At 43.3% G+C, this 14,747-nt stretch overlaps 1 protein-coding gene across 1 annotated transcript; it reads right to left on the reverse strand.

Annotated features, from left to right (window-relative positions):
• Positions 1-4,601: 4,601 nt before the first annotated feature.
• Positions 4,602-6,685, reverse strand: GPR150 (G protein-coupled receptor 150). The gene has a single exon (XM_023617960.2). It carries the CDS (start codon positions 6,492-6,494, stop codon positions 5,190-5,192), a length of 1,305 nt encoding a protein of 434 aa, XP_023473728.1. The 5' UTR covers positions 6,495-6,685; the 3' UTR covers positions 4,602-5,189.
• Between the last annotated feature and the right edge of the window lie 8,062 nt (positions 6,686-14,747).

Consider the following 14,747-nt stretch of genomic DNA (forward strand, 5'->3'; position numbering starts at 1 on the left):
CCCTCTCCTCACATCTCATTCGTCTCAACTGGATCACATGACCATTCCTAAGCAGGACGTGGTGGTAAGCGGGGTGGAATTACTTTGATATGCTTCAACTAATCAAAGCCATCTGAGTAGGGGAGGCGGCAGCTTCCCTTAAAGTACATGCCTGTTTATAAGAGGCATAGATACCCTACTAAGAATCTAAGAACTGTTAGAAAAGGGGGAATGGATGCTAGGGAGGCAATTGACAATTATTGTGGGCTCTATACCTTCTATAAGGCCCAATTTTCCTGTTACTATGTAGCACCATTAGTGCATTAATCTTCCATAATTCCCCAATATCTCTTGCTTCCCTTCATGTAATATTACTCAACTGGATTTTATCCCTCACCACCCCGTGTTAGAAAAATAACAATAATGATCATATAGTGAGCCCAGGGTGAATCTGGAGATGAACTGACAGGAGCCTCCTGCTCTACCAATCAAGTATTTTACATACATTCATCCCATGAAGTAGCTAATATAAACTCCATTTTACTGAGAGAAAACCAAGACTCAAAAAGATTCAGCAAACAGCCTAAAGTCACACAAGTAGTAGGTGGTAGAGATGAAGTTCAAGTCCTGGTCTTTAGGCTCTAAAGGCTCTGCTCTTTTCATTGTATTACAGTGCCCCCCAACTAGGCAAAACATCTGTTTAATTTAAACTATTCATTTGTATTATAATATTTTCCCTTGGATCAAGTCAGAACATTTTAGGAGTGGAAGGGAAACTCTTCAAATTTTCTACTTTTGTGTTTCCTAGGAAGTGGCTTAGAAGAAAAAGCGTTTTAAATCTATCTCCTCTTCCACAAATGAGCCAGACTATCCTATTTTTAGTAAATGATTTATAGCTAGTCACTAGTTGTGGTTTTACTTACACCCCTGGTGGTTTTCTACATGCTTTCTGCTTCGAATTATGTAATAGGTCATGTTTACTTATTTTAGCTACATGTTACTGTATGGCTAGTTCTTTTTTAAAGATACAGAATTCTTTGTATTTAGTCTTTCAAGTTCTGGCGATAACATTTACATTGTCTCTATGTGAACAGCCCCCCGGAGTCCTGCAGTCCAGGTCTGCGTGCAGCAGCTTAGTTAAAATTGAACTCCAAGGGGAGTGGATAGTGGGTGAGGGGATCTTATTTGATTCCTTCCAGACTCCACGTGTGGTCTGGTTTCTCCTGGAGTCATATCCTATTTGGGTGGTACCTAGAAAAGAGAGCAAGTCCAGGGTCAACTGCTCATTTACCTTTGCTGTGAAATTTGAATGGTACGTCCTACTCTAGCAAGAGTCTAAATTTAGAATAAACTTTGGGGGCTTCCTTGATGGGGACAGAACAGAATCTCCGAGTTTTCCATGGCAATGTAGATTCCTGGGATTAACGCTACCATTCTGAGGGGACGCTTCAAATTTCTTAACCTACAAATGCACCAGGGATGGGAATCAAGTCACCTAGCTCTACCTTCAAGTTTCAGACTTAGTTAAATTTAGACAAAGTTCCTTACAGAAGAGAAGCATTTCAGTATGAATTGGGCTTATCCAAATCTTCCACAAAATCTCAGGAAAACACAGTTTAATTGGGTTTCAAATTAACTACTTGAATTGCCATTCTGTATTTTTGACCCAGATGGAGATTTCTCATAATTTCTGGCTCGCAATCAGCTGAAAATCTGTAATAGACTGTAAAAATCATTCTCTTTAACAATTTTGCAACTGTGTAAAGGTTTAGTCTTGCCCTCCCAACAAGCATTTTCCTTCTTTCTTTCCTAAAAGAAAAAATGAGAATTTCATTTTTTTCACCCCTTCCCTATGCAACTCATATCTTCAGCTCCAGGTCCAAGCCAATCATGGTGGCCCTATTTCCCTTGCAATGATAGGTCTAGATATGGAAATATGATATAGTTTTTGCCAATGAGCCATGTGGAAACGTCTACTTGGGATTTCTGAGAAATGTTCCTTCATTCTTATAAAGAGTGAAAAAAGGAGAAAGTCTTCTTCTTCTGGACATTGTCATGTTTGAATGTGACGCCTGGAACTGCAGCAGCCATTTTGTGACCTAAAAGAGAACTGATCTTCATGTCAAGTCCACCAGCTCAGGATGGCATTCTAGAAAGAAGAAAAAGATCTATAGGTCCTTGATTATGAAGTTATGAAGCTACTAAATTAACCAACCCCAGAGCAGCCCTACCACTGGATTTCTTGTTCATATAATAAAAAACAAATTTAAGCCAGCTGAGTCAGGTTTTCTGGTAGGGTGCTCTCAATTACAGATAGCAGAAAACCTGACTCAGCTGGCTTAAATTATCTCAGTTGAGCGCATTCTAAGGGATACAACATTACAGGTCATATTTTGAAGTCTCTCTGAACTTCTGTCTTGATCCCTGCCTGTAGGCATTCCCCCTTCCAATTAGCTGATCCTTCATACTGTCATTGGAATGACCTCTTCAAAATTCAAGTCTGTTCATATTACAAATCTGATTAATATTTCAAAGGCTACTTTTTGCTTTCTTGATGTGGCACACAGACTTTTCTTCACTGGGTCCAGGCTGGATCTCTCTGGCCACATATCCAATCAGGTCAGGCACCCTAATACTAGACAATAGACATAACCATTGTCATTCCTTGGCTTTGCTATGTTCTCTCTCCCCTATGCTTTGCAAATGCTATTCCTAATTGGCTAGAACACCCTTCCCTGCCTGATGGGTCATCCTCCAACTCAGCCGCCAAGTCAGCCTCTTTTGGTGAACCTTTCCTAATTCTCCACCCCACTCAGACTCCCAAGGTCATCAGATATTCTTCCTCAGTGCCCCAACACCCTAACTGGAACCCCTATTAAATCACATATGACACTGTGCTGTAGCTGTCAGATTAATTGTCTCCTACATATGATTGTAAAGTCTTTGAGGGAAAGCTGTGTCTTATTTATCTTAACATCTCCAATGCCTAGCACATTGCTTGGCACAAAATAAGCAAGTAATAAATGTTTATTAATGAATAAAAATAATGCTGTAACCCAGATCTGGGTTCATGAAGAAAACTGTGTTCTTCTCTCTTTGGCTGACTTATTCTTCGTATGTTGCACACCATAGCATCTTCAGCAGGGTGGGGAGGATTAAAGACAGGAAGGAAAACCTCTAACTCTGTAACATTTTTTGACAGAATTTTGGAAGAATATAAGCCAAGTTTAATGAAAATTGCCTTTTGTAAATCTTGTATCCATCCTATCTGTGCCTGACTCATATGATGACTTATTCAACAAATATGTGTTGAGTGTCTACTATGTGTTGAGCATTGTTTTAGAGTTTGGGTCCTCAAAAAGTTAAGAATAGAATTACCATATGATCCAGCTATTCCACTCCTGGGTATTTGTCCAAAGAACACAAAAGCATGAATTTGAAAAGATATTTGCTCCCCTTTGTTCATTGCAGCATTATTCACAATAACCAAGACTTGGAAAGAACCTAATTGCCCATCAGTGGATGAACAGATAAAGAAGATGTGGTATGTATACACAATGGAGTACTACTCAGCCATAAAAATGATGAAATCTTGCCATGTGCAACAACACAGATGGACCTTGAGGGTATTATGCTAAGTGAAACAAGTCAGATGGAGAAAGCCAAATCCCATATGATTTCACTCATAAGTGGAAGATAAAAACAACAACAAACACATAGACACAGAGCCTAGCTTGGTGGTTACCAGAGGGAGAGGGGGAGGGAGGAGGATGAAAGGAGGAAAAGGGCACATGTGCACGGTGACAGACAGTAATTCGTCTTTGGGTGGTGAACATGATGTAGTTTACACAGAAATCAAAATATGATGTACACCTGAAATTTATATAATGTTATAAACCAATGTCACCTCAGTTAAAAAAATAAACAAAAAGGAAAAGAAAAACCAACTGGGGGAAAAAAGAAGAGTTCAGGATACATCAGTGAATAAACCAAGAAAGCCCTCAGATAGCACTGGCTTTGCAATCATTTCCCCTTTCTGCATCTTAGTCTTGCATTTGTGCATGGACAGGAAACAATGGAAAGCCTGCAGATTCTCAGATGAAAGACACTGGTAAAAATATGGATATATTGTTCATAAGTGCTGCCACTTCTCTCTAGAACCAAGGATGGTTATGAGGAAGTCACTGATTAAATCTGCTCCTTGATCTTGTTCTCGGCAATCCCCACCAACAGGCATTGTCTTCTTTTGAAACGAGGAGTTTTGTATATACACGCAGCATTGAGGGGTTGCAGTTTTCTTCCTAGCTGCAGCTCTTCACGAGGCTTTCTCTGGGGCAGTGAGCCCCGCCGTAAACACCACCTTGGCGCTTCCCTTCTCGAGTCGCTGGGGGACGTTGCTGCGGTTGGAGGCTCCACCTGGGCACAGCATCTCAGCTGTAGAGGCTGGTCTGGGAACGGGGACAATTTCCTACAGAAACGGTGTACGCCTTTGAAAGGGACTAAGGGTTGCTTTTATGTCTGCCTCCTGCAATTCCAGCTTCGACTAAAGTGGAAGCTAGACTGGAAATAAAGGCCACACTGATTTTCTTCTGAGAAAACACATTACCATGTAAAAAAGGTACTAATTGCTCAGTGGGAAGTGTTTTTATTTTACAAATACTCTGTGGCTCTGAAGTGACAGCAAGATTACATGTCTGACAGTATCACTGGTACAATTTCCAGGCTCCTCAGGGACAGCAACGTGGGGATTTTCCTCCCAGAAAGAAAAGCAAATTCCCTGCTCCCGAAGGTACACTTGATTTAAACACGATTCAAAGTAAGTAAAAACAGACGATAACACAGCAAATAACGACAGCGTGGCAATTTAGCTAATACAAATGCTCTTATCCAGAACACTATGGGATCGTGAAAGAGAACTGCAAAAATAACTCTGTAACTTTGACTGTTTTTACAACTTCCCAATGGCTCGTTCTCTCGTCTCCAAACGGGAAGATGTGAGAACTGGAAGGGAGAAAAGAAATCGGAAGAGTGTAGGAAAATGTAAACATGAGAAAGAAATATAACAGGAGAGCGGAGGAAGGGGGACAGCTTCAGTGTCAGTCTCTCGGAGACCCTCCTGCTCAGTATGATCCAGATAGACTCCAGCCGGCCTGGTGTTCCGTGAAACCTGGGCCACCGCTGCAGATGACCTGTCTCTGGCCATCGGGCACCTAGAAGGCGCTTTCGCAGGAGCAGGGCCGCGGCCGGGGGCGCGGCGGGGGTGGGCGCCAGCAGCCCTGCTCTGGCTGCTCCCGCCGGGCGTGGTGATAATGCGGGTGGGGCCAGCGGTAGCGATGGAGCGCCTGGTGGCCCCGGGCTCCCTCGTCGTCCTCCGCGACTCCCTCCCGCGCGCACCACACTGCGCCCAGGCGCCTCCGCAGCCGCCGCCGGAGCTGGCAATCGCCCGCCTGGAAGAAGAGGTAGACGAAGGGATCGAGCGCGCTGTTGGCCACCCCCACGAGGCGCAGCGCCACCGCCAGGTCCTCGGCCTCCCAGTCTCCCACTGGTCCGGACAACCACGCGGCCGCCAGCCGGGCAGCGAAGTAGGGCAGCTCGCAACCCACGAACAGCAGCGCCAGCGCCAGGCTCATCTTCAGGCTCTGCACCTTGGCGCGGGGCAGCGCGCTGGGCGCCGGGGCTCGGCCGGGACTCGCCGGCCAGGGCGCCGCAGCCGATGGCGCCTGGGGCGGGTGCTGCCACCAGGCGCAGAGCAGGCGTCTGCAAGCGACGCCCATGACCGCGACCGGCGCCACGAAACCCGCGACGGCCTCATAGAGCGCGTAGACCTGCAGGTGCCAGCGCGGCAGGTGCGCAAAGATGTCGCGGCAGCGACGCTCCCCAGGCCAGGCGCGAGCCGCTGGGGGCGCGGCGGGCGGCGGCAAGGGGGCGCCCCCGCGCACGACGAAGGCGGGGGGCAGCGCCAGCAGCAGCGCCAGCAGCCAGCCCAGGGCGGCGAGGGCGCGCGCGGGCAGCGGCGGGCCCTGCGGACGGCGCACGGCGCGCTGGCGCTCGAGGGCAATGAGCGCCACGAGGTGGGCCGAAGCGCCCCGGCCCGAGGCCTGCAGCAGCTGCACGAAGCGGCACGCCAGGTCGCCCGCGGCCCGGCGCGGCTCGCCCAGCAGCTCCCAGGCCAGCTGCGACAGCGCGGTGCCCCCGCACGCGTACAGGTCGGCCAGGGCCAGCTGCATCAGCAGGAAGTCCATCTTGCGACGCTTGGGCCCCGCCCAGGGCCCCCACCCGCCGCACAGGCGGCACAGCACCGTGGCGTTGCCGGCCACCGCCACCACCAGGATGACCCCCAGGAAGACCAGGCGGACACGGCGGCTAGGCGGCCCGGACGGCGGCGGCGACGGCGGCGGCGGCCCCGGGGCGGGGGCTCCTGGTCCGGAAGTCAGGTTGAGACCCCAGCCTAGCGAGATGGGTACGGAGAGGTTGGGAGCCGACGATAGAGTTGAGGGGCTGAAGGGATCCTCCATCCTTAGCCTGGAGGAAGATGAGGTACCGAAGAAGGCAGGCAGGGCGCGGGAAACCAAGGTGGAGGCGAGGCTGCTCCGGGCGCGACGCCGGGTCTTGAGTTCCCAAAGTTAGTTGAAAACGCACACGCACGGAGAGGGAGATGGATTCGGGCAGATTTGCGCTTAGTTGTTTTTATAGGTTGTCCTCGTCATTTGTCACTCAAATGTGGGTTGTACACTCGAGGAACACACATGATTCCTATTCTCCACCTTTTTCTGCGCGTCTCCCCTTCCAGTCCCGATGGATCCCCTTCCAGGCTCTGCTGCGCCCCGCCACTCTGCCCTCGCGGGAGCCGCGAATCCCTGGACTCTGGAACATCTTGCGTTTGCTATTTACACGTAGAGCGCAGCCTGACAGAGGCCGCTTTGGCCGCTGTAAAGGCTCTGTTAAGCTGCGACCAACACACCAGAAAGGAAGGTCCTACCTCAGGTCCCCTCAGGACCCCTCAGAATGGTTTTGAATTGCTAGTAGGAAAAAAGAAAAGACACCAGTTTTCATTAAAAAAAAGAAAAGATTTAAAATGCGATGGGTCTGCACTAGCATCAGAAAACAGGAACAAAAGAATCCTAACAGCATTTTGGGCAAAGAGGAACCCAATAGATGAATCTTTGATAAAGATAAGTCTCCCTCTGGCCAACAATGAGGGTATTTTACTTGGGGAGATCTGAGTCAATGATGCTGCTTGGCAATTAGGAGTAGCAGTGGTTAGCAGACTGTTTCAAATACTCTTCATTACTAGAAGCAGCGGATCACAGCTGCTCTCTCGGTGATGTAAAATTCATTTCATTAGTCTGAAGAGGGCATTAATAGGCTTTATGCAAATGGGTAGTGCATGTGCTGCTTTTCTCTTAATATTTTCATCCAGGGATGGATGTGTCATCGCAGCTCCCCGTTCTCTTGATTCTGTTTTCCAGCAGATGGGAGGTTGCTAGGAGGGACTACGCCTCCAATAAGCCTGGAGAAAGGGTGACTAAGAAAATGATAAGGCGGCCAATTTTTAAAAAAGAAATCCAAGTCACAGGAAATGGTTTAGATTAAATGCTGTCTCTTTTATCTTAGCCTTCCCTCCTCACAAACAAATTTTGGTTTTCCTGTTGGAAGCATCAGTTTGTCTTTCATGCACCCTCCACATTAATCAAAGTGACAGTAGACTTCCTGTGCTTTCTGGTCTGGGTGTCTGCTGGGGTTCACCTTTGCAGGCTGAGGAACCGTTTAGCACTTTAAGATGCATGGGATAGGAGGGTTTGGTGGATGAGATGATAGTCCTGTCAGTTGCTGTAGGAATCCCATTTCCCAAGCTGTTGTCCTTTGGCCAGAGACCTTTGTCATTTTTGTCAGCATATCCCCAGTGCCTGGCACTGGGCCTGACACATGGTAGGTATCGGTAAACATGCTTTAATGAGTTAATGAATACACGGTGCGTTTCAGATAACTTTGAGCAATTGTTCCTGCCTTGACTATAAATCCATCAACCTGAGAAAAAAATGCCTTTCATATCTTTGCCAATATCATCCAAAGGAGCCCAGAGAAGCTCTGGGGAGAGGTAGGAATACCCATTCTTGGTGGAACATTTAAGAAAGAGATAGAGTGATAGCCTTGGGAAATCAAACTCCTGGTTTAATTTTCCCATTCTTCCCCAGAGAGTTTTGCCCGTGGCCTTTTTCTGAGTAACATACATCATTCTAGCTTATGATCCACTTTTTCTAGGAAGCTTTCTCTGAGCAATACCCATAATTCAATGATTCTCCTAGCCAATATCAGTTTAATACTTCTCAACATAATTCTATAATTTGTCTCAAATTTGTTGAAATGCTCTTATATAACAAAACAAGACTCTGCCGGCGAAATCACATTTCACAGAACGTAGCTTTACTAAGACCTGATAAAACAGTGATTTTAAAAAAATAATTCTTCTCAAAATGCACATGATTTGGAAAGTCAAATAGAACTAAAGTGCTGATAACAACATAAAGACTTCTCTGTCCACACATCCTCATTCTTCCTTCCCCTCTTCTAGAGGGAACCAGTTTAGATTCTATTTGCAGTTTCTTCTGGTATTTACTTAATTCTATAATTCTAAATAATAAGAGTGTAATGCTATTTATTGATTCAATGATTTTAGATATCCGTTAGCTTCTTATTAGATAAGATTCAAGCTTTGGCTCTCACACCTCTGCCCCCACTATTTCTCCTTTCTCATCCTATAAATACAGTAATATTGTAATTTCGGGTTAGATCTATAGTCAGTGTTTACATTATTATGAAAAGATAGTCTCAGCAGAATGTTGTAGTATATTATAAATATCATTATTTTCTTTTTCTTGAAGTTAATAATTGCCTTTTTAAAATTTTCATTGTTACCATAACTAATTCTTCCTGTACCTTTAAATAGTCCTTAGTACACTTTCCACAAGATAAGTTTTGTAACATTAATATAGCAATTCCAGTTTTTTCTTTTCTTGGAAACTTTCTTACCAGAGACCTCTGTTTCCCTCCTCTGTGGGCTGGTTTCTCTCTAGGCCCACTGCATGATTATCTTCCAGGAACATCCATTTGTTGTCGTCACTGAAACTCTGCCTTTCTCTTGAGTTGGAGTTCCTCTTTCTTGGATCTCTGGTCTTTTTTCTTGGTTAATTCCCTTTTGGTAGGACACATCATCCAATATGTCATAAGGTTAAAAAGACTATCCAAAGGCTGAGGACATAGCAGTGAGAGCCCTCTTTGTATCTATTACGTGAGTCATGTCGATTCAACCCAGACAGGTTGCCCTCTGGGCCAGCTGTCACCGGGGCATCTCCCTTTACCATCATCCTAGAGATTCCTTTCACTTATCTGTGCCGGTTCTCCTGTTTTCAAATTTCATGTATTTTTTCTTTCTTGATTTATTTCCTTGCTTGGGTAGAAAGCATCCTTCAGTGGCTTCTTGAGAAACAGTAACTTTTGGGGACCTTGCATGTCTGAAAACCTCTTTGGCTGGGTTTGGAATTCAATACTGGAAACATTGTCCTTCTGAATTTTGATGTCATTCCTCCATTGCCTTCTGGCTTCTAAGTGTTTGTATTGAGAAGCCTAAAGCCATTCTGATTCCTGATTTGTCTGGATGTGATTATTGTTTTTTTCTCTTCTAGAAGCTTATTGATTCTTCTCTTTGTCTCTGGCAATTCCCAAAGATGTGTTTTGCGATGGGTTTATTTTCATCCACTGTACTGGGCACAGTCAAGTATCATGAGTTGTATTCGATTGTAATATTTCTCTAGTGGCCTTTAATCTAGAATATTTTCCCAGCCTTTCTTTTTCCTTTCATGACACTGCCCGGATGACAGCTGGTCTAGAGGGCACCCTGTCCAGGCTGAATCGACATGACTCACAGACACAAGAGGGCTCTCACTGCTATGTCCTCAGCCTCTGGACAGTCTTTTTAACCTTATGACGTATTGGATGATGTGTCCTACCAAAAGGGAATTAACCAAGAAAAAAGACCAGAGATCCAAGAAACAGGAACTCCAAGCCAAGAGAAAGGCAGAGTTTCAGTGACGACAACAAATGGGTCTGAAGGGTCCATGACACATATTTTGCAGAATGTTTCTAAAGTTGTATTTGTTTCCACATAATTAAATTTGGATTAGACTTCTGGAACTGAACTACTTCATAGGTAATATTGTGTCCTCGTGCATCATTTCAGGGACAAGGCTAGTTTGTCTCAATATTGGTGGTGTTAAGCTTGACATATACGTTTTAAAAAATTAAATATTTTTTATTAAATAAATAGTACATATTAATTGCAGAAAAATTAGGCGATACAGATTAACAACAAAAATCACTTAACATACTACCCAGAGATAACTTCCTTCCTGGTAATTCTATGTTTAACTTTTTGAGGAACTCCCAAACTGTTTTCCACAGAGACTGCACCATTTTACATTCTCACCAGTAATGTATGAGTTCTCCCATTTGTCCCTCAATGTAGACACACATTCCCATTTGACATCATATTTCTTCTACTTGAAGAATGTCCTTTAACATTTCTTGTAGTTCAGGTCTGCTGAGATAACTGTTGTTAATGCTTAGTTATACATCCTTTAGACTATAATGACCAGATCTATATATTTACAAAAATGCATTATAGTATATACAATATTTTGTATCCTGCTTTTTTCCAGTTAATATTATATTTGGACAGCTTTCCATGTCAATCAATTAAAAAATGTGATATAATTTTCTGTTTAATGTGAAATAGATTACAATTATTTAAATAACCCCTCATTTTTGGACAAAGGTTTTCCAGTTTTCACTTTATAAACAATTCTGCGAAGAATATCTCTTCACATAGATCCTTGCATACACATTCAATTATTCCCTTAAGATAAAATCCTAGAATTGGAATTGCTAGAGCAGAGCACATGCATTTTTAAAGCATTTTAATACATAGTGCTAAATTGCCCTTGACAAAGGGCACAGGCAATGTATGTCTTTTTCCCTACAGTTGCAACAGTAGTGAGCCTCATCATTGTTTTTAATTTTTGTCATTCTCATAGATGAAAAAATAGTGTTTCATTGTTATTTCTTCATTTTAAAATTCAGATATAATTCACATACCATAAAATTCAGCTTTTAAAAGTGTACGATTCAGTGCTTTGCTGTATATTCACAAGTTTGTGCAACCATCACCACTATCTAATTCTAGAACATTTTCATCATTCCAAAAAGAAACTCCATACACAGTCCTTTCTTCCCCCAGCCCCCTGGAAACCACTAGTCTACTTTCTGTCTCTGGATTTGTCTACTCTGGACATTACTTATAAATGCAGTAATACAGTATGTAGCCTTTGTGAATCGCTTCTTTCACTTAGCATAATGTTTTTAAGGTTCATCCATATTGTAGCATGTAACAGTACTTCATTCCTCTTTATGGCTAAATAATATTCCATTGTATGGATCGCACATCCTAGATTACACAAAATTTTGTTTATCCATTATCAGCTGATGGACATTTGGGTTGTTTCCACTTTTTGGCTATTGTGCATAATGCTGTTATGAACATTTATGTACAGGTTTTTCTGAGAACACCTCATTTCAGTTCTCCTGTATGTATACCTAGGAATGCAATTGTTGGGTAATATGGTAATTCTATGTTTAACTTTTTGAGGAACTCCCAAACTGTTTTCCACAGAGACTGCACCATTTTACATTCTCACCAGTAATGTATGAGTTCTCCCATTTGTCCCTCAATGTAGACACACATTCCCATTTGACATCATATTTCTTCTACTTGAAGAATGTCCTTTAACATTTCTTGTAGTTCAGGTCTGCTGGCAACAAATTGATGAAAAATCTGCCTTAATTCTTATCTTTATTTCTTTATATGGAATGTTCCTTTTTTCTGTGCTTGGCTCCAAGATTTTCTCCTTATTTGTGTTTTCCAACAGTTTGACTAGGATGTGCTTAGGTGTGTTTTTCTTTGTCTATATTCTGTTTGGGCTTCTCTAAACATTTAAGCTGGTGATTTGTTGGTTTTCATTAATTTTGGAAAATTCTCAGCCATTATCTTTTCAGATATTTCTTCTGACGTTTTCCCTCTCCCCATTCTCCTTCTGTGATTTCAATTACATATATATTATACCTTTTCATATTGTCCCACAGCTCTTGGATGCTCTGCTGTATTTTTCTCCACTTTTTCTCTTTTTTTCCCACTCTTTTTTCTCTCTCCCATCTCTCCTGAGGGGGGCTTGTTACCATTTGAAATTCAAGATTTTATTTAAAAAAAAATTTATTGGCCTATATTCAAGTTCACTAATTCATTTTTTTTTTTTTTGAGGAAGATTAGCCCTGAGCTAACATCTGCTGCCAATTCTCCTCTTTTTGCTGAGGAAGATTGGCTCTGAGCTAACATCCATGCCCATCTTTCTCTACTTTATATGTGGGATGCCTGCCACAGCATGGCTTGACATGCAATGCGCAGGTCTGCAACCAGGATCAGAACTGGCAAAACCCCGGCCCCTGAAGCAGAATGTGCAAACTTAACCGTTGCGCCACTGGGCTGGCCCCACTAATTCTTTTTTTTTCAAGTTCACTAATTTTTTCCTCTGTGTCTAGTCTGTTGATAAGCCATTTGAAGGAATTCATGCGTGATAGCATGTTTTTCATTTTAGCGAATCAATTTTCTTTTTTTATAGTTTCCAGCTCCCCGCCGAGATACACTATCTGCTCATGCATATTGTCCACATTTCCCCCTAGATCTTTCATTAGATTAATCATAGTGTTTTCAAGTCACTTTCTGATAGTTTCAACTTCTGGGCCATCTCTCAGTCTGGTTCTGTTTACTACTTCATTTCTTGGAAATGGGTCTTTTCTTGCTTTTTTCCCTTTTAAGTTTGACTGAATGCCAGACATTATATGTAAAGGAGTAATAGAGCCTGATGTAGATAAATAGTATCTACTTCTGATAACTGGCATGCCTCTTCATCTGTCAGGCCATTGCGGTGTGGGGTAGTTAAGCTAAGTTTGGGTTTGTGGTTGCTATAGTCGTTATGATACTACAGGCTTCAAACTCCTCACACTGCTGAGATCTTGCTTCAGTGTGAGGCCTGGAATGCTGGAGGGCGCTTCTCAGTGTTCCTGCTCCACCTCCAGCTTTCAGCACACCCGGCCAAGTCCGGCGGGCTGGGGGCTGTCTCTCTCTACGCCTCTGCTCCTCCCCCTTAAGTAGCGTACTGTTGCTCATGACGGGGGCAGGCTGGTTTTCTTGGTGCTCCTAGCCCAGCCTCAGTCTTATGCAGGCTCTGGGGGCCTGAGCTTCGAGGGTGGGATTTTCTTCACGTTCCTGCCCTCTCCCCTCACAGCAGCTGAACCCCCCCCTTGTAACTGGCAAGACCTTTTCCTGTCCCTATCCTTTCTATCAGCGCAGGATTCCGAGCATGACTGGGGGTCTGCCTCTCCCGGCGGCGGTAGATTGTAGCAGGTAGTGCGATTATCTGCCCCTCCCCAGTGACGGCTGACCTTTTGCCAAGGACTGGAGGTGAGAGAATTTCCAGCTCCTGCCCTAGTGGGAGATGAGTTTTTCTTTGTATGAGAAAATGTTCTGGGTTTTATGCTTGTCCTCCAGAGGCAGCCACTCCCCATTTGTACACTGTCTCGCTGAAGGGGCTCCATCCAGTCTCCTGCCCAGCTGCCTGTCTTTCTCATGAGTGATGCTTGAGATCCATGAAAAAAAGTTCATTACTGGAGTGGTCTTCCTTGTGTGTGAGGCTCCCGGAGTTTCTCCAGTTGTTTTCACACACATTTGGCTTTTAAGAAATTGTCAAAATATCAGTTGTTTTCTTACCTACTCTTTTGGTTGCTAGTTTTTCCTCCCATGTTCTGTCAGAGATGACACAGTTTGGGTGTATCACCTCTCCTCAGAGGGGCCACACTTGTGAATTCTGTTCACCTGTTGCCTTGCAGCCCTAGCTCTCTGATTAGCTAAAAAAAAAAAAAAAAAAAAAAAAACCAGCTTTGATTTTGCAGATTATCTAGCTTTTTCTCCCCCTTTTGGTTTTGGTTAACGTGGGAGCAATATTCCCTTGCAGCTGTCCCTATCCTATACGGAAGCAGAACTCTCAGACTATTAATTACTTAAGGATACCAATCCTTTTCCATAAATATCACAAAATTTATGCTTATTTTGTTTTCTAACTTCTTGAATTGAACAGTAATTTATTTTTATTTTCTCTTATTAATAAAAAGTTTAAGGTTAAAGAATATAGTTTTGCTTATGTCTTAGGTTCTAAGTTTTCTCATTTTCATTATTTTAAAGATAACATGTAACTGTAATTTTCTGATCCAAGAATTATTTAAGATTCTGCTTTGTAACTTTAAAAGAAAAAAGGATGGGCTGAAAATCTTATCTGAGAGTTTAATAGACACAACTGTAAACATCACAAACATACACGGAATGTGTGAGCAGCGTGGGAGCGAACAGTTCCAGCACAGGCCTGGATCTTTTGTGTTTTCCACCTTGAGCTTCTTGTACCTCGTTTGTGTTCAGACATCTCTTTCTTGCTCATGGTCCCTCATCCCCAAGTTTTTATGCTATAGTGTGTCATACTAATTTATACTATATTGGTATTTATTTATACCAAGTGATTTATAGTATGCTTTCATAGCCAGTAAGAATAGTTCCACTTCAATATTCTTTTTCCATAATTTTATTAGCTATTTCAGACATTCATTTTTCC

Source organism: Equus caballus, chromosome 14, assembly GCF_041296265.1.
Source record: "Equus caballus isolate H_3958 breed thoroughbred chromosome 14, TB-T2T, whole genome shotgun sequence".
NCBI lineage: Eukaryota > Metazoa > Chordata > Mammalia > Perissodactyla > Equidae > Equus > Equus caballus.

What these genes read in the sequence shown, in the direction of transcription:
- GPR150 (XM_023617960.2), bottom strand. Translation starts at nt 6,494, where the DNA reads ATGGAGGATCCCTTCAGCCCCTCAACTCTATCGTCGGCTCCCAACCTC.